Source organism: Maylandia zebra, linkage group LG4 (assembly GCF_041146795.1).
Source record: "Maylandia zebra isolate NMK-2024a linkage group LG4, Mzebra_GT3a, whole genome shotgun sequence".
In the NCBI taxonomy this organism is placed as follows: Eukaryota; Metazoa; Chordata; class Actinopteri; order Cichliformes; family Cichlidae; genus Maylandia; species Maylandia zebra.
In genome coordinates, this window is record NC_135170.1 from 7,506,119 (window position 1) to 7,524,537 (window position 18,419).

General features: G+C 41.4%; 2 protein-coding genes across 2 annotated transcripts; one reads left to right on the forward strand and one right to left on the reverse strand.

Annotated features, from left to right (window-relative positions):
• Positions 1-572: 572 nt before the first annotated feature.
• Positions 573-9,022, reverse strand: scpep1 (serine carboxypeptidase 1). Its single transcript, XM_004568619.3, has 13 exons — positions 8,890-9,022; positions 8,544-8,683; positions 7,301-7,390; positions 7,058-7,213; positions 6,847-6,921; positions 4,886-4,958; positions 4,671-4,708; positions 4,122-4,250; positions 3,335-3,419; positions 3,054-3,167; positions 2,801-2,938; positions 919-1,082; positions 573-809 (listed from the first exon to the last, which is right to left on the reverse strand). The coding sequence occupies exons 1-13, from the start codon at positions 8,948-8,950 to the stop codon at positions 747-749; spliced, it is 1,326 nt and encodes a 441-aa protein (XP_004568676.1). The 5' UTR covers positions 8,951-9,022; the 3' UTR covers positions 573-746.
• A 1,101-nt stretch (positions 9,023-10,123) lies between these two features.
• Positions 10,124-18,073, forward strand: coil (coilin p80). The gene is made up of 7 exons (XM_012923947.4): positions 10,124-10,551; positions 11,530-12,511; positions 12,608-12,697; positions 15,535-15,582; positions 15,718-15,787; positions 16,092-16,180; positions 17,521-18,073. Exons 1-7 carry the CDS (start codon positions 10,301-10,303, stop codon positions 17,566-17,568), a joined length of 1,578 nt encoding a protein of 525 aa, XP_012779401.1. The 5' UTR covers positions 10,124-10,300; the 3' UTR covers positions 17,569-18,073.
• The last annotated feature ends 346 nt before the right edge of the window (positions 18,074-18,419 follow it).

An 18,419-nucleotide genomic window follows, 5' to 3' on the forward strand; every position in this document is an offset into this window, starting at 1 on the left:
TACCCTCACCTATGGCCACGAGCTGTGGGTAGTGACCGAAAGAACGAGATCGCGGATACAAGCGGCAGAAATGAGCTTCCTCCGAAGGGTGGCTGGCCTCTCCCTTAGAGATAGGGTGAGAAGTTCGGCCATCTGGGAGGGGCTCAGAGTAGAGCAGCTGCTGCTCCACATCGAAAGGAGCCAGCTGAGGTGGTTCGGGCATCTGACAAGGATGCCCCCTGGGCGCCTCCTGGGTGAGGTGTTCCAGGCATGTCCCACCGGGAGGAGGCCCCGGGGCAGACCCAGGACACGCTGGAGAGATTATATCTCTCGGCTGGCCTGGGAACGCCTTGGTGTTCCCCCGGATAAGCTGGAGGAGGTGGCTGGGGAGAGGGAGGTCTGGGCCTCTTTGCTTAGGCTGCTGCCCCCGCGACCCGGCTCCGGACAAAGCGGATGAAGATGGATGGATGGATGGAATAAATCACTGCATCCGTTTCCCCATTTCATAAAATGAGGGGTGGCTCAGGACTCTGTACTGTACAACTGTTATTTGACACTCTGTACAACATTTAAATAAAGACAACAAAGTAGCCTTTATGAAACAAATGTGTCTTTATTGCTTTTTATTGGGTTAAAATGTTACACAGTATTGTAATCAACTGCACTTTGGAGTTTGTTTAGCAGGGAGTGAAATTTATATATTTTTTAAAAATAATGTGATCATTATGATTGTCAGTGCACTTCCAGCTTGGATCAGAGAAAGGTGTTCAGGCCTGCTGGGTGATCATCTTCAGCATCTGCAAGGCCATAGGTCCCTGATCTGAAGGAATCTGTGAGGACAGACAAAAAGGATGACATTTTATGTTAAATATTAATATTAATAAAAAGAAATGAGGTTCTGTTTATCTACATTTCATCAACTGACTCATTCTAGCTTACCATGTGACCAGCTTTGAGAATCCAATAAAAGGCAAAGTTCTTAAAAGTCTTGCAGAAAGCTCCAGTAACGCCCGGGGTGGCAGGATCATCGAGGGGAGTCCACTTAAGCTCGTTAAAATTACGAATCCCCTCCCACTTTAGCTGCTTCACCCACAGCTCCTGACCTGTGAGAAGACAAAGATCCAGGTGATTAGACTCAACAGGGACATATACAGGGTGGGCCATTTATATAGATACACCATAATAAAATGGGACTTGTCTGGTGACATTAAAGTCCTGTTTGTGGCACATTAGTATATGTGAGGGGGCAAACTCCTGAATATGGGTGGTGACCATGGTGGTCATTTAGAAGTCGGCCATCTTGGATACAACTTTTGTTTTTTCCAATAGGAAGAGGGCCATGTGACACATCAAACTTATTGGTAATGTCACAAGAAAAACAATGGTGTGCTTGGTTTCAACGCAACTTTATTCTTTCATGAGTTATTTACAAGTTTCTTTGTTCACAGCCATTGACATGTCAGAAAGGTTAGGAGTGGATAGAAAATGTGTTGATATCTGGTGAACGCAGTAACCGGGTCATTGCAGCCGATTTCAATGCAAGACACCCTACGAGACCACCCATCTCCCATGCTACAGTTAGCAAACTGCTTGCTAAGTTTTGTGAAACTGGTTCAGTGTTGGATTTGCCAAAATGTGGACGCAAGAAAACTGTCACTAATGAAGAAACATCAGTGGCTGTCCTAGCTTCATTCAGCAAGAGCCCACAGCGTAGCACTCGCCGCATGTCACTGGAGAGTGGCATTAGTCGAACATCCCTTCGGCGGATATTAGCTACTCACAAATGGCACCCTTGCAAACTCCAGCTACTGCAGCATCTCAACGAGGATGACCCAGATCGGTGCACAGAATTTGCAGAATGGGCAAAACAAAAATTGGAACAGGACCCTCAGTTCACGCTGAAGATTTTGTTCAGTGATGAGGCAAACTTTTATGTGAATGGTGAAGTTAACAAACAAAACCACCGCTATTGGTCTGACACTAACCCACATTGGATGGATCCCTCCAAGACTGTTGGAACAACAAAAGTGATGGTTTGGTGTGGTATATGGGGTACAACGATAGTGGGTCCATTCTTCATCAATGGAAACCTCAAGGCCACTGGATATTTGAAATTGCTACATGATGATGTGTTTCCCTCTTTATGCACTGAAGCTGGCACGTTCCCTGAGTTTTTCCAGCAAGATGGTGCACCACCACATTATGGGTGCCAGGTCCGAGCATTCCTAGATGAACAGTTTTCTGGAAAGTGGATTAGTCGTCGTGGGCCAGTTGAATGGCCCCCAAGGTCTCCCGATCTGACCCCCTTAGACTTTTATCTTTGGGGTCATCTGAAGGCAATTGTCTATGGTGTGAAAATACGAGATGTGCAGCACCTGAAACTACGGATACTGGATGCCTGTGCTGGCATTTCTCCTGCGGTGTTGCTATCAGTGTGTGAAGAGTGGGAGAAGAGGGTTGCATTGACAATCCAACACAATGGGCAGCACATTGAACACATTTTATAAGTGGTCAGAAACTTGTAAATAACTCATGAAAGAATAAAGTTACGTTGAAACCAAGCACACCATTGTTTTTCTTGTGACATTACCAATAAGTTTGATGTGTCACATGGCCCTCTTCCTATTGAAAAAACAAAAGTTGTATCCAAGATGGCCGACTTCTAAATGACCACCATGGTCACCACCCATCTTGAGGAGTTTGCCCCCTCACATATACTAATGTGCCACAAACAGGACTTTAATATCACGGTGTATCCATATAAATGGCCCTCCCTGTACTTGGTGCGTCACCCATCTTCGTGATTTACTGAGTAACTAACCCAAAGTGTCCACAATGAGATCAAGCTGTCCATTGTAGACTGTGACTTTAACTCCAGCAGTCAGCAGCTGGTCAACTATGTCCACCACTGGCTTCATAAAGTCTCCTGCCATGTTAGTGAAGACCTCATCAGCCTGACCTGAGGTCACAGCAAAAACAGGAGAGGGAACAAGGTTTTATGATGTTTAGTATTTTCAAGCATCTAAAATGAAAGGACAAACAGTTCCTTGATCTTTCACTTCAAGAAATCGTACCTCCCCATGTGACATTGTCAGGAATGATACCCAGCTTCTTCCTTATTGGTCCATTCATCAGCTGACTCAGGGACTGGCTGTGGAGGGGGCGAATGTGACGATGTTTCTGCAGACCTGGTATAAAGTAGGAAGAGCATCAGTAGATAGTCATCGAAATTTTTTTTTTACTTTTTACTTTTACTTTACATTTAGACTTAAGTAGGACAGGTTTATTTTAAAATCACCAAACCCATGTGGTCTAGTTTACTAACTAGATGGAATCATTTAGATCAGAGTCTTACTGATAAAGTCCAGCCCTGCAGAAGAGGTGAGCTTCTCATCTGAACTCTGAGTTAGGATGTTGTAGAAGTTGACTCCATTGGTATTCTTAAGGAAAACCAAAAATAAGACAAAACAATACATAAATATGGCAAAAACTACTTTATTAACATTTTGTTTACACAAAAATATAACATATCTTCAGTGTGTATGCTCCTAGCCAAAGGTGACCATATTAATATATAGTTGTACTAATAGTCAGCTCAGTTAAACAGGTTATGCATGTATAACAGAATAAAAGCTAAAAGCAACAGCGATTCCATACACACACTATCTTATAACACTGTTGAAGAGATCATATCAGTTTCCACTATCAGTCAGATATGTACATCAGAAGTTTATGATGTACATAGGCAAACATGGCTTCTCAGCTTGACAGGCTGAAGCCATTTTTATTGGGACACAGATTTGCCCATGAAAACATTGGCCGATGCAGATTCCAAAGAATGGAGTCAAGCAGAGTTAATTCTGCTTCCAGAGCCATGAACAAACTATGGCCACAAGATGGCAGTAACTTCAAGAACAATGCAAACAGGTGAGAAGTTTTACGACAAGGTTGTTTGAGATGAAAGGAGAGATGCTTTCTCTTTTGTATGTTTAAATTAATGTCTGTTGGTAGATTTTACTAGACAAGCACTGCTTGCCCTGATTGCCCCGATGGAACACCACTTCCATAAAGCAATTTAAGATTAGACAATGCATTAAATATCCAGCAAGCATTTTCTCCAAATTATGTAGTGTTGTACAAACCCGCTCTACGGCAGACTCCGTCATAGACCACAGCTCAGTCGCTTTAAGAAACTGGCCCTGCTCCACGGCTTGCTTCACTGCCTCTGCTGCCTTACTGACATCTGCCAGGCCGTAATCATCCAGGAGGGACTGCAGACAGAATCATATGGAAGCTCAACACAATGGACAAAAAGACTCTGTGTTACATACACTGTATATGAAAGATCATCGTAGCTTCATAATCTCAACAGTGTCATCATTTTTTGTAAATGATGACACTGTTGAGATTAGATGCTAATTTCAGGTCATAGTGAATGCAAAATGGAGTTCATTTAGTAAGTTATGATCACTATTAGAGACAGAAAGGAGGATAAACTGATTATGCTAAAGGAAAAAGAACCCAATGATAAGTGGTAGCCAATGAGCTCGCAACGTTTTTCAGTCAGATCCATGTTTCACTCATCACATCCGGTTTTAAAACCCCAAGATCGCAATGGTGAAAATGCAGGATTGTACCAACTGGTGACATCAAGACAGGTTCATATATGCAGTCTATGGTGTGTTACTTACAGTGATGTAGAGATATGGTCCCCATGTCATAACAGAGTCTGTGGATGAAACAAAAGTGTATCAACAGAAATTCACTCAGCCTTGCTTGAAGTTTTACATAAAAGAATTCTCAGTTTTTAACGCCAACAGCAAAAACCTGCCATTTGTTCTCATCCTATGGTTAAAATGAAGTCTTTCTTGGCACATGGTGTTGATACTTAATATCTGATACTGACCCAGTGGTGAAATCCATGAGTCTCCAAGTGCCACACCAGAAAAGTTGCATTTGACTGTCCCTTGGGTTATGGCCTATAAAAAGATGAGAGACACAAATGAATGGTTTTATTTATTTTTTACTAATTTCTACATTGTAGATACATACTGACGACACCAAATATATGAAGCAAGATACATGGAATGATGTAACAAAGAAAAATATTGATAAATAAATATGTTTTATATTTCAGATTCTTCAAAGTAACCACCCCTTTGCTTTGTTGACAGGGCTGCAAACCCTTGGCCTTCTCTCAGTGAGCTTCATGATGTAGTCACCTGAAATGGTTTCACGTCACAGGTGTGCTGTGTCAGGGTTCATTTGTGGAATTTTGTGCCTTCTTATTGGGGTTGAGACTGAGAGACTGTGTTGGACAGAAGTCGTGTTAGTACACAGCTGACAGTCCCATTTGATAACTGCTAGAATTCATATTAGTGCGAGAACCAATCAGCTAAGTAAAGAGAAACAGCCCATCATTACTTTAAGAACTGAAGGTCAGTCAGTCCAGAACATTGCTAACTTTGAATGTGTCCCCAAGTGCAGTCGCAAAACCATCAAGTGCCTTAATGAAACTGGCTCACATGAGGACGCCCCAGGAAAGGAAGACCAAGAGTCACCTCTGCTGCTCAGGATAAATTCATCCGAGTCACCAGCCTCACAAATCTCAAGTTAACAGATTAGAGCTCAGATAAATGTCACACAGAGTTCCAGTAGCAGACACATCTCTACATCAACTGTTCAGAGGACACTGTGTGAATCCGGCCTTTATGGTCAAATAGCTGCTAAGAAACCACGACTAAGAAAAAGCAACAAGCAGAAGAGGTTTGTTTTGGGCAGAGAAACACAAGGAATGGACATTAGACCAGTGGACATCTGTGCTTTGGTCTGATGAGTCCAAATTGGAGATCTTTGGTTCCACCCACCATTTCTTTGTGCAAAGCAGAAAAGGTGAAAGGAAGTTCCTACTGTGAAGCATGGAGGAGGAGGTGTGATGGTGTGGGGGTGCTTTGCTGGTGACACAGTTGGGGGTTTGTTCAAAATTGAAGGCACACTGAACCAGCATGGCTACCACAGCATCCTGCAGCGGCATGCCATCTCATCAGGTTTGTGTTTCATTGGACCATTCTTCAACAACAATGACACCAAACACACCTCCAGGCTGTCTAAGGACTGTTTGATCAAAAAGGAGAGTGATGGAGGCCTGGCCTCCACAGTCACCTGACCTAAACCCAGTGGAGATGGTTTGGGACGATGGTCTGGGAACTCCTTCAAGACTGTTGAAAAACCATTATAAGTGACGACCTCATGAAGCTCATCCAGAGAATGCAAAGAGTGTGCAAAGCAGTAATCAAAGCGAAGGGTGGATATTTGGAAGAATCTAAAATATAAAACATCCTTTGAGTTGTTTACTATATAATTCCATATGTGTTCATTCATAGTTTTGATGCCTTCAGGGAGAATCTACAATGTAAACAGTCATGAAAATAAAGAAAACCCATTAAATGAGAAGGTGTGTCCAAACTTTTGACTGGTGGTACAAATGGCCATCATCTGATTTCATACAGCATACCTATCAATTTAACATTGCGAATGTCAGCTATATTTATAAAGCACATTTCATGTTACTTAACTCAATCAATGTGCTTTAAACAGAATATAAATCATTAACAGCTCTAAATATCTCTCTCATAAAATATAAAAAAATATGTGACCAGCTAAAAAAATAAAACAAACTACAATAAAAGTTATTGCTTAGTTCTCCAGAAGAACAGGCTTTTTTTTCTTTAAACGTCACGTTGTCTCTACTTCCCTTTTCTATCACATGACATCTTTATTACTGGGACTTTCCAATAGCAGGGAGCTCACACTGAACTGAATGCTGTGCAAAGAACAACAGAAAGATCCCAAAATAAGTCACCTCACCTTGCTGAGCTCTAAGGAGATAGCAGCTGCCATCTTCCCTCCATATGACTCAGAGAAAATGTAGAAGGGGATGCTCTGAAAAGAACAGAACAGTACACTTTAGGTCCTTTAATACTAATGTGTTTTGGAGTCACTTTAGACAACGTTTGATGAGCCCATCTTTCTGACAAACAGGCAAAAATAAAAATAAAAAATGCAATAATGGACATACCTGGAACTCAGGCTTTTCTGAGAAGAAGTGTTTGAGCAGCACCAGCATGTCTGAGGCTACAGTGGACACATTGGTAGCATAGGCATCTGGCCTGTCTGTGTAGCTAAAGCCAGTGCCCACAGGGTTATCTACAAATAACAAATTGGCTGCCTGGACCTAAAGGTGACACACACACACGTCAGCATGCTAATCTATTCATTCATACTTTCTTTGAAGCACTCTTCAGTTACAGTAAATCTTTACCCAGCTTGTTTTTCTGGGCTCTAGATCTCTGTTCAAGGGTCCAATTTCCTCAAAGTTGCCAAAGCCAGTTCCAGATCCTCCTGGGCCACCCTAAAACACACACACACACACACACACACACACACACACACACACACACACACACACACACACACACACACACACTTATATTTGCCATTTAACTCAGCACAAGCCACATTCGTATTAAATGAGCCATTAACGTACACGTCTCTATTACTGTTTGTTTGTTTTCGGTGGCAGGGGGTGGGATCAGAAAAATAATGCAATACAAGGTCATAAAGTGGAAAGTTTAAAATTAGACCATAATTGTTCCTCTTTTGTAGTTAGGAATAAAAACAACACTGCCATTACTCACTCTTACCACCTCTCAGTCTGAGCCCCATTCCATTTTTAACCAAAGGCCTGATCATTTGATCAGACAGGGACACAATCTCTGAACATCACAACTTCCTGCAGACATCACTGTACAGGAAGATGGAATGGTAGCATGATGCTGCACATGTTTGAGAATGCAACCATGCATGTGCTCGATTTGTCACAGACCTGATTGTTAAGCGATTAATGATGCTCAGCAAACAGCTTCAGGGGATTTCTTAGCTTCCTGTGGACTTTATTATTTATTCAATCAGTATTTGCTTACAACGGGCAAGACAGACAGTTGATATGGGATGAGAATCACTAAATAAGACATAAATACTTGAAGCATTATTAGTCTTGTGGACTTTTGTTCCCCCTCAGAAACATACAGACAAGACTGACCCCCACTTTCCAGTCTTACTCCAACTAATAGTTGAACGCTTGAGTGTCTGGGGATGGATCACTCTCTGTGTCCAGTACAAAAAAAACTTTTGCATGCTTCAACTTGAATGAACTACAAAAATATATGATACCCTACAGACAGTGCAGGTATTGTAGGTGCAGACTGTAGACAGCCTACTGCCTAAATGAAAAATAACTTTTTAAGCTGTCAGCATAAGGTCGTGGGGGAAGTTGCAGGCAAAGTTAGGAATTCAAAGTTTAAATTGCTATATAGGTTATTTATTTATTCGTGTAAAAAGAAAATCTCATTGACAATTTATTTGGTCTAAACGTAATGGGACTGATACTAAGCGACTAAACACGCGTAAAATGTTCGTAAATGGGACGAATCGGGAGTTTGATTGAAATGCTGACAACGCTGGAAGCCCAGTTAAGGTGGAAAACAAAAATCATGAAGTCCTACCTGCAGCCACATGACCAGAGGCAGGTCCTTGTACTGGGCTTGTACACTGTCAGCATAATAGAGCCACCAAAACATGTGGGCCCCGTCTCTCACCTCCACATAGTTCCAGGCTTCTTTGCTCCGCAGAGCAGAGGGGAGCCCTGCGCAGAATTCAATCACATCCACTTTGTTAACTTGGTGTTCGGTTACAGTGTGACAGTGTTACATCGTCATTCTACCAGAAACAATAAACCAGTCTGTGATGAGCGATCAAAACGTTACTTTCGTTTTGAAGTCAAAGTGGGAGGTAAAAAAAAACCCCGAGAAGAAGTCTGTAAGAGCCTCGTCCACAGTGCGGATATCTTACCTTTAGACAGCACAACGCTGAGTAAGAAACACAAAGTAAAGTCTACTCGGAAGGAACCCATCGTTAAAGTGTCTAGCTGTAAAGGCTCCGCATAATTTCAACTGCAACGAGAAATCACATGACCAAACCCGTGGTCAGCTGACCGACACGTTTTTTTAAATATTGCGTCACAAAGTAAAGTTGGAATAACCTCAGAGCACTGAAGGGAGTAAAGTGACCTACGGACTCTGAAAAACCTCAATGAACATCAAAAGAAAAGAAGAAAAGACGATGAGTTTGATCTAACATTCATTTCAAATCCCAGACACACTTAATTTATCCCCAAGGGGCAATTAACAATTAAAACAGGCACAGAGAGCACTGCACCTCGTAAGACAGACATAAAGCATCAATATAAATGCGCACAGTTCAGACAAAGTGAGCAGTTCAGTTATAAAAGAAACGGCAAGGAGGCAGGAAAGGCTCAGAGTTTAGGTGCAGAACTGCTGTATTGGGATAAAAGTGACTCTCCTACTGTGTCCTACAGAGACATACACGCTGATAATAGCTAGAACCATTTTAGATTTGACTTGTTTCCCCTCATTTTCAATCCAGTTTTTGTGTACTATGACATACTGCAGCCTTAGGAATGGCTTGTTTACAGCGACCTTTTCATTCAGACCATTTCCGACACGACTTTGGCCAAGAGTAGATGGATCAAGGTCTTAATATATCTCTTTTTTTATTTTTCCAGGTCTTGCTGGATTTTTCCTATTTCTAGCAGACATGGATTCCAGAAACTGGTCATCTGATGTAAGACAGTGCATCTAGGCTTGCCACTTTTTCTTTGGTCCTAATGTTTTTCTTTTTCGTTTTTTAAGGAAAATCTGATAACCATGCTGATATAAGTTGTCTATTATGTGTAGACAGACCAGTGGTTCAACTGTGCATTTTTAATGCTTGAATGAGTCATAAAGTCAGTTTTAAGGACTTTAACAAAAAATCCCAAGAAGAATAAGCTTTTATTCAAGTCATTTTTCAGTTCAGTTTGAGCTTAGTTTAAAGTTACGACAAGAGCCTCTGGTGAATATTTGGCTGCGATGGAGCTCTGTAATAATTCAGTACTTCCTCCACGCCGGCAGAGGTCAATATTGTAAACGAGGGTATTGACAGCGCCAAACACGTGCGCCTCACTTCCGTTGAAAAGTGATAATTTAAAATAAAAGTCTGAGACTACAAACGAATACGTGATAAGTTGATATGATGTGGGTATAGCTGTCATTACAGAGTTATTATTACTATAATAATCTTTTCTTTGAATAGGGAAATGAAATACATTTGAGTTTGCACTCTTATTTTGAAGAGCGGAAGTGTCGTCTTTGAGCTCGCAGAGGGAGTACAGCAGCCGGTGTGTTTTGGTGCTGTAGCCGTCATGGCTGCCCACAGTAACAACTTTATCCGACTGCGCCTGTACTTTGACTACCCGCCGCCGGCTGTCGTCGGTTGCCGCATGTGCTGGCTGCTCGTAGACCTAAACGTGTGTCGCGTGGTGGCCGACCTGGAGAGCGTCATCAGGGAGAAGTTTGAATTCAGCGGCGGGAGCATCCTCAGCCTGTTCATAGAAGACTGCTACCTGCCGCACACGGAGAGCATCTACGTGGTGCGGGACAACGACAGCGTCAGGTGCGCGTGCTTTGTTAGTTGTAACTTTCAAAGCGCTGACAGATCCTGGCATATTTAATACGAGTTATTTAGTTACAACATGTCTCTAAACACTCAGCTAGTACCATGTGGACGCTGCTTGCTTGCCTAGCTCTGGGTGGTATGAACAAAAACCTGGATCGTGGCACGGTATATCATGATTTTTTAGACACTTTGTCGTCATAAAGGGGAAAAACGTTAATAAAATACAACTAAAAACATCCTTTCAGTGTTATCTATTCTTAGGCTCTGTTTGCAAAAATGAAATACGCGTATTTGGCACAGGGCTATTGAGTGAAGTGTGGATTTGAAACAAACTTCATGTAGACTTAATTTTCCAAAATTTGTGGCACCATTTATTCTCCTGTCACCCCAGAGTCTTGAGTCTGTACTAATCTAATTTGAAGTATGCACCAATGTAACATACTTCAAATGACCAACACACCTCAAGTTTGTTAAGTTTAAGTCTTAACATAAGCGACACAATATTTAAATTCACACGTATTCATTTTGTTAGTTCAAAAGCTACAACAAACCAAATGCTGTATGCTTTACAACAGTCAGTTTTTCAGTATTCTGCACTGCCATCTGGGGTTCAGATCTGTGTGGGTTTCCTCTCACAACACAGAGATCTGCATGTTGGACAGACTGCTGATTCTAAATCATGTGTAGGTTTAAATGTGCTTTTGTGGTTGCCTGCTGTTTCTCAGTGTTAGCCCTGTGTCATCAAGAGTGTGTCTTAAGGTTCCAACTTCCCTGTAAGGGTTGGATAACTAGTAACTAAGTAAACAGGTTTGACGTTCATTTCGGTCATCTGTCCGTCCGTGAGAAGCAGGGTACACCCTGGATAGTTTGCCACTGACCTTTTTATTTGTGTCAAGGAAATTTGACATAATAAATCCATTGTATAATGTATAATGTTCAACTATTCCTTTAAGATGTGTTCTGTTTTTGTGTCAGGGTGAAGGTGGGCTGGATGAATGAGTTGAATGGATACAGCAGTCATCCAGATGCAGCAAGTGAAAGCGGCAGAAAGAGACGGCGAGCCACAGAAGACACTGTGCCAGAAGAAAATGGAGTGAGTGTCGAATGGAAGAAGAAAAAGAGGAAGAAAAATAACGAGGACAGAATGACAGACGGTGCCAACCTAGTGGCAAGTGATGACCAGAATGAGAATGTACAGGGAAACCCCACAGAGAAGAAAGAGAAGAAGAAAAAGAAGCCAAAGAAAAAAGGTGCTCCTGCTTCTCCCAAACCAGCTGATCTCCCGAAGATTCCAGCTGCTGTCAGCCGGCTGAGTAAAAGCACCAAGAAGCTCCAAGCATCAAAACCACAAAAAGCCTCCTCTTCAGATTCCAGTAGTAGCAGCAGTGATGAAGATGTCGTACCCAAAAAAACAACAAAAACACCCACCTCCACTCCTGCTCCCTCCAAGGTCCCATCAAACACAAAACCTGCCCCCAAAAAACCTCCACTGTCATCGTCATCCTCTTCAGAAACAGAGTCTTCTCCTGATGAGGCTGCCAGTGTGAAAATCCAGCCCAGAAACAAACCTTTAAAAACCACGGCTACCAGCTCAGAATCAAGTCAGGCTCCTTCAGCCCCGCAGCCTACAAACGATAATCCAGAACAGACCACCAGCATAGCCGAGCCACCTCATACAGCAGCAAAGGGTTCCAACTCGGACAGTGAAGACGAGATCCAGCTGGTGATACGAAGGCCGCTGCAGCAGCCCAGAGGTGGCATAGGTATTCAGTCTCCTTGGCAAGGCCGCGGCAGAGGGAAAGCCAGATGTGGCGGTGGTCAGGGAGCAAGTGTTACGGGTGGGGGTAGAGGAGGAGCAAGCAGAGGGAACAGTAGCAGCTTTGGGTCCAGCTATAATGGAGCCACAGAGCCGTCTTACCAGAATGATTCACTGACCAACACGTCAGTGATCCTGCAGGTTTGTCTGCATCTGAAGCCTAAAATTTAAGTGTAATATCTGCTCTCAAGTAAAATGAATTAAAAGGCATTCTTGACTTTCTGTCTCCATTTATAGAAGGAAGCTGTGAGTGTACCCAAGCAGGACTACAACTCCATGCCCCTGTTAGCTGCTCCTCCACAGGTGGGGCAGAGGATTGCCTTTAAGGTGGGTGTTGTAAGCTGCAGTCATCTCCAGGTTAAAAATGAAAGCTATCAGCCCTCGTACTGTTGTTCTGAAGGAGTTTTAGGGCTACACTAAGAAAAAAAATACTATTGATGATTTTGAGAATAATGTCATACTTTTATTTTGAAAAAAAAAGTCTAAATCTGCTGTACCCTCTGCCTTCTGTAGATGAGGTAGTGAAACAGGCTGATCAGCCCTCTTACAATACAGCATACTCCCTCTTTAATGCACAAGGATGTAGACATCGATGACCTTGCATCTGTCCACTGCAAGCCATTTCAATTTGTACAAATCAGGTCAACTCTTCCAAGTTTGCTTTTCTGTGCCTTGTTTGTTCAACATCCTTATCAGCTGTAGTACACTGTTGTAGCTAATATACTGTAGAACACTCAAAATTAGCTTAACTATGGGGCGGGGGGACAGTTATCAAAGATTTTCTGTTCAGGTGTAAACTTATGTGAAAAATCAAAATGCTTCACAGACATAAGCCATGAGTTTTACTTACAGTGCAGTATTTTATGTAATGTTTAAATCCAGTGTTCTCTAAGCAAATACACTGTTAGTGAGCCTCTGGGATTTTTTTCTCCTCTGCAACTCTTTATAGAGAAGTCGAAAAAGTGACTGAATAGCAGCAGTTTGCCCTGCCTAGCTAGAGGCTAGCTCGTTAGCTACAGTGGTTCAGAAGCTAACCACTATGGGTAGCAGTCGCTAAGAATTAGGAACCATGTTTTACAAAGATTTTTGTGAACCCATTATTAGCAGCTTTTTATGTTGTTTAAAACTGCATCCACAGTGGAAGCAGTTAGTTTGTTGCCCATGTCTTTGAAGCTGATGGCAGGTCACCTTTGAGTATTTCAGTTGCCTAGGTAACCCACTAATATATTTAAGTAGCTCATAAGTCAATCACCAATTTTCAGCTTTTCTCATAGGTAGTCCTTGGATTGTTTATCCTGTCCACTTTGGATCACCAGTCAGGGCTCCAGAGTGCGACCAAATTTTTCAGTGGTGCGACTAAAAAAATAATTGGTCGCACCACTGCGACCAACTGTTCGGGTAACAAAAAAAAAAAAAAAAAAATCTCTGCAACTCTCCGTGTGGTCAACAACAGACACACATTATGCCCCTATTGTGGACTAAACCAATCAGAGATAGTCAGGGGCGGGACCTCTCAAATTGGCCATGGTCCAGTTGAAAGTGCAGGTGGAAGTGGGAGGTGAGTAGCTTGAATAAAGTGATATTGATTCATTAAATCCTGAATCGACTTTTAAATATAAATGTGTTTTACCAGAAACGCCAGATTCTCAGATTAAAGCTCACAAAACTATTTCTACAACCACCAAACAGCAAATGAGAGCAGGTACACGGATTCCACACAAAGACGTAAACACAGACCTGACCCGACGCATCAGAATCAGCTTTCTCTTTCTCGGCTTTCTCACCCGACGGCCCGTAGACGGATATGTTGTCGGAGCTCAACAATCCTGATGCGTCCGGTCCGCTCTGTGTTTACGTCTTTTTGCGCTGATTCTGAGCTGCAGGTTTTGTCTCTCCAACCAAACTTCACCGAGCCAGCAGCAAAAGAAGCAGCAAACTACGCTTCACATTTGATCAATGTCGTCATGAATTCCCTCTGACTTTTGCTGTTTTGCTTCCACCATGATAAAAATCACACTTCATGCACAGCTCTCTCTCTCTCAGTTACTTTCACACAAAGGCATCTGCTGTGATGTTCACAATTCTGATGAAGTCTCACATGTATCAGTACTGATAAATGATCAGAATTAGAATATTTCTGACTGTCTGAGGCTAAATTGAATAGAATCAGGACTTTGAGAACCGGAATCGAATGGATTATAGAAATCAGTGATGATACCCAGCCCTAATGAGCAGCCTAGGCCTGACAGAAGTGGATGTAGCTGTGGGTAATAAGAAAAGATGAAAAGAAAGCACTTTAAGCACAAGATTGTTAGTTAATAGTTTAGAAATGAATGTTGTCAGTATGGACTGCAATTTCCCCCCCAAAAAAGTGCACATGTAAAACTGCGGTGTTAAGCGATGCGGTTGAAAAATTTGAGTGCGCCTAACTTTTTAAAGGTGCGCACCGGTGCACCCATGGCAAAAAGTTAGTCTAGAGCCCTGCCAGTGGTTATTTTGCCCATAATTGCCTGCAGTTGCTTGTAGCACACACACCTCCCACCTCAGGTCTCAGCACGTCTTTTATCGGGGAGCCATGGCTAGATGATGGAGCTCAGGTGTGTGTCAAACTCCCCTGACAGGCACCCTGAACCCGCTGCTCCACCCCTCCCCTGCGGCTGAGCCACAAACCACACCCTGCCGCACTCACATTTTTTCAGCTTATTGAAACCAAAGATTTCGGCCATTTCTGCTTCAATTCTATTTTTAAAGATAATAAAATACATCATTTTAGTATGTAATGCTTAAAGGTCAAAGGTCAGACATCAGTGTGTTGTTATAAAAGCAGGGTAATATTATAATTATGAGGGCATATTGTAATAAAATAAAATAAATACATGGCTGGCTGCTTCATGTCAAATTTCCTTGGGGAAGATACTAAGTTGCTCTCTGATGCATTGTAATAAAAACATAAAGCATCACAGATGTATTACAGCCCTCGCTCTTCGAGGGGAGTTGCGCTGTCAGAGTGCTTTTGTTTCCTCTGTGTTATTGTAGCGCCTCTGCCTTACAGAGTAAAGCCCCCTTAAAGCGACTGCTGTTGTGATTTGAAGCTATATAAATAATAATGTGTGAATAAAAAAGTGAATTGCATTCATTTCCTAATTCTATGTGTTTAAATGCAGCTGCTGGAGCTAACTGAAAACTACACACCAGAGGTATCTGAATACAAGGTGAGGGCAGTCAGTTGTGATGACCTAATCACAACCTTGGAATGATGTTACTAATAAAAGCTTATTTAATAATATCTAATATGGTATAAACTGTCATTCGTACTCTATGACCAACTATGGTTCTGTTTATATTAGGAGGGAAAGATTGTGAGCTTTGACCCAATCAACAGACAGATTGAACTTGAACTCCTTAATGTCTCTCAAGGTAGGAGATCAGTTCACCGCTGGCATACAATATCATAACTGTGTATAATCATGCCTTTTTAAAAATAATGTATCATGTAAGTAATTATATCAAAATTTAAAAGACGACTCCTGATGTCTTTGAATTGTCAGCACCTAATTAAACTGGTCATGTCACTGGTAGTGATATATAATACGTTACAGTGAAAACCTTTTCATTTTCAGAGAACTGAACACTTTCTCAGAAGAAGTTAAGAGATTTAAGAATTAACCTTCCTAATTTATTTCTGTTTCTAATGATTCCTAACTTGTTGCTTCTTCCAAAGCTTCCGGAGAACCTGGAAAATTTGATCTAGTCTATCAAAATCCAGATGGCTCCGAGAGGGTGGAGTATGCTGTGTCCAGAGGGTCTTGGGTAAGACTTTATGTGCTGTTAATAACCCTCTGAAGCCACAGGTAGTGTAAAAGTAAAGCCAGTGTGGGTGTGCTTTAAATCTGCTGTTTTTTAATGGAGCTGGTCACAAAGTGCACAGCAGATTTATCAGAGCTACTTGAGTCAATCTGCTGCTGCTGAATGTGACACTGATAAGAGCAAAATAAAACCATGAGATAAGAGGCTAAATATATATGTATGGATGCTGATTAGGGTGATAATTCTGTGGGTGTGACCCTTTATCAACCTTTTTACATTACATACATTAGTCAGGGGTGTCAAACTCAAATACACAGTGGGCCAAAATTCAAAACTGGAACAAAGTCGCGGGCTAACGTTAATATTTATTGAAATATATTTATTCCTCCAGATATAAGAATGAATCTTTTCTTATGGACTCAAACACGCTTTGCTGAAAAACTGAATATGGAACAAGCAAAGCTTAATACTAAACAATATATATATTAGCTGTATAATACCAGTAGGCCAGCTCTGATAGTAATTTGGTATGACTTCACGGGCCAAATGTAATTAGGCTGCGGGCCAAATTTGTCCCGCGGGCCAGAGTTTGACACCGATGCATTAGGTCATGTTACTTTATTATTTATTATTTAATGAATAAATTATTATTCCCCCCCCCCCCCATAAGGTGTGATTGTTTTAGACATTTCTCTTCTTTCATGAGTTAACAGGACCACATATCACTCGTCTTAGCTGCCAGTCAGTTTGAGATTGATTTTAAGGTTTTACTGTTTGTTTTTAAGCCTTTGAATGGGTAAGTGCTGTTTCGGTTTTTGTAAAGCCTTTACACTCCGAATAGATCAAAATCAGAATACTTTATTAATCCCTGTGAAAATTATGTGGTTACAAGTTTTATTTTCGACCCTCTGGATTGAAACGTGGGTCGCTGGTTTCCTGGTCCTCCTCAAGTCCACAATCATTTCCTTGGTCTTTGTCACGTTGAGCTGCAGATGATTCTGCAGCTCCACAGCCCAGTACTCTGTCTCATTGCCCCCACTGATGCATCCAGCTAGCATCCTACAACCATCATCTGAAGATGGCTGGTCTCTGTGCCGTGGCTGAAGTCTGTGGTGTAGAAGGGGAATAGGAAAGCGGAGAGCACAGTCCCTTGTGGTGCTCCAGTGTTGTCAGACTCGGACACAGTGCTTGCCCGCTGGTCTACATCATCGTAGACACGATTGAATTTATTGTCTTGCATTGTTCTGTTCTCTTAGCTGCACAGGTCTTATTTTTAATTGTGCTGTATAAATAAATCTGACTTGACTAGTCCTTAAATTAACATGTTCACTTTCTTCTCATAGGTGACAGAACGGTGGGAGTCTCTGCTGGAGCCAAGACTCATCATTTAAGTTTGAGAGAAATAGTGAATTCATACGCCCACATAGTTATTTTTTTAATGACCTGGACTTATCTTTTAAAAGCTAAAACATCCAATGGTTTTGATTCTGGTCCATTTAAACTTTCTTATCTGTGCTTCTCTGTTAGCACATTTTTAACAGCTCTGTTTAAACTGGGTTTAGAGATGAAATGGTTTTTATGCTTAAATCAGCTGAAGGGATGAGTAATGATTTTGAGCACTGGGCCACACTGTAATGGTTTTATTTTTTGTACAGAGATGTGACTGTGATAAGTCTTGTATAAACTGTTTTTTCCAATAAAAAAAACTGCATTCTCAGCCACATCCTCAGGGCAAAATTTTAGTGTGTTATCCACAAAATAATATTTTGCATATTCATTATCTGACTGTTTTATTTTGTAACAAAAAGACCTTGCTGAGAATTGATTTTGAAAAAGTGTTTAACCTAAAATGTAATTATGCTGATAATTAACAAAACACACACTTTTCAACTTTAACTGTTGTGATTTTCTTTTTTCCCTCAAATCCAGCACTTAAACGATTATTGTGTTTTCACTGACTGTTGTCATTTTGTTCTCAACAAATTACCTAATGTACGTCAGTGAAGGTTTTCAAGGTGAACATTTCATTCATCTAGATCCAACCGGTGATTTATGTGTTCCTTTAATTTTTTGAGCAGTATTTGTCCGCTTGAAATATTACCGTTTCCAAATAATACATTAATTCTTAAGTTTTCTTATTCAGTTTTCTGGAAGTCAGTCATATACTAAAAATTCTTTTTACGACGTGGTTAGTTCAGAGTTCAGTTATAGTAGCTAACATTTATGTTAATTTGTACTATTT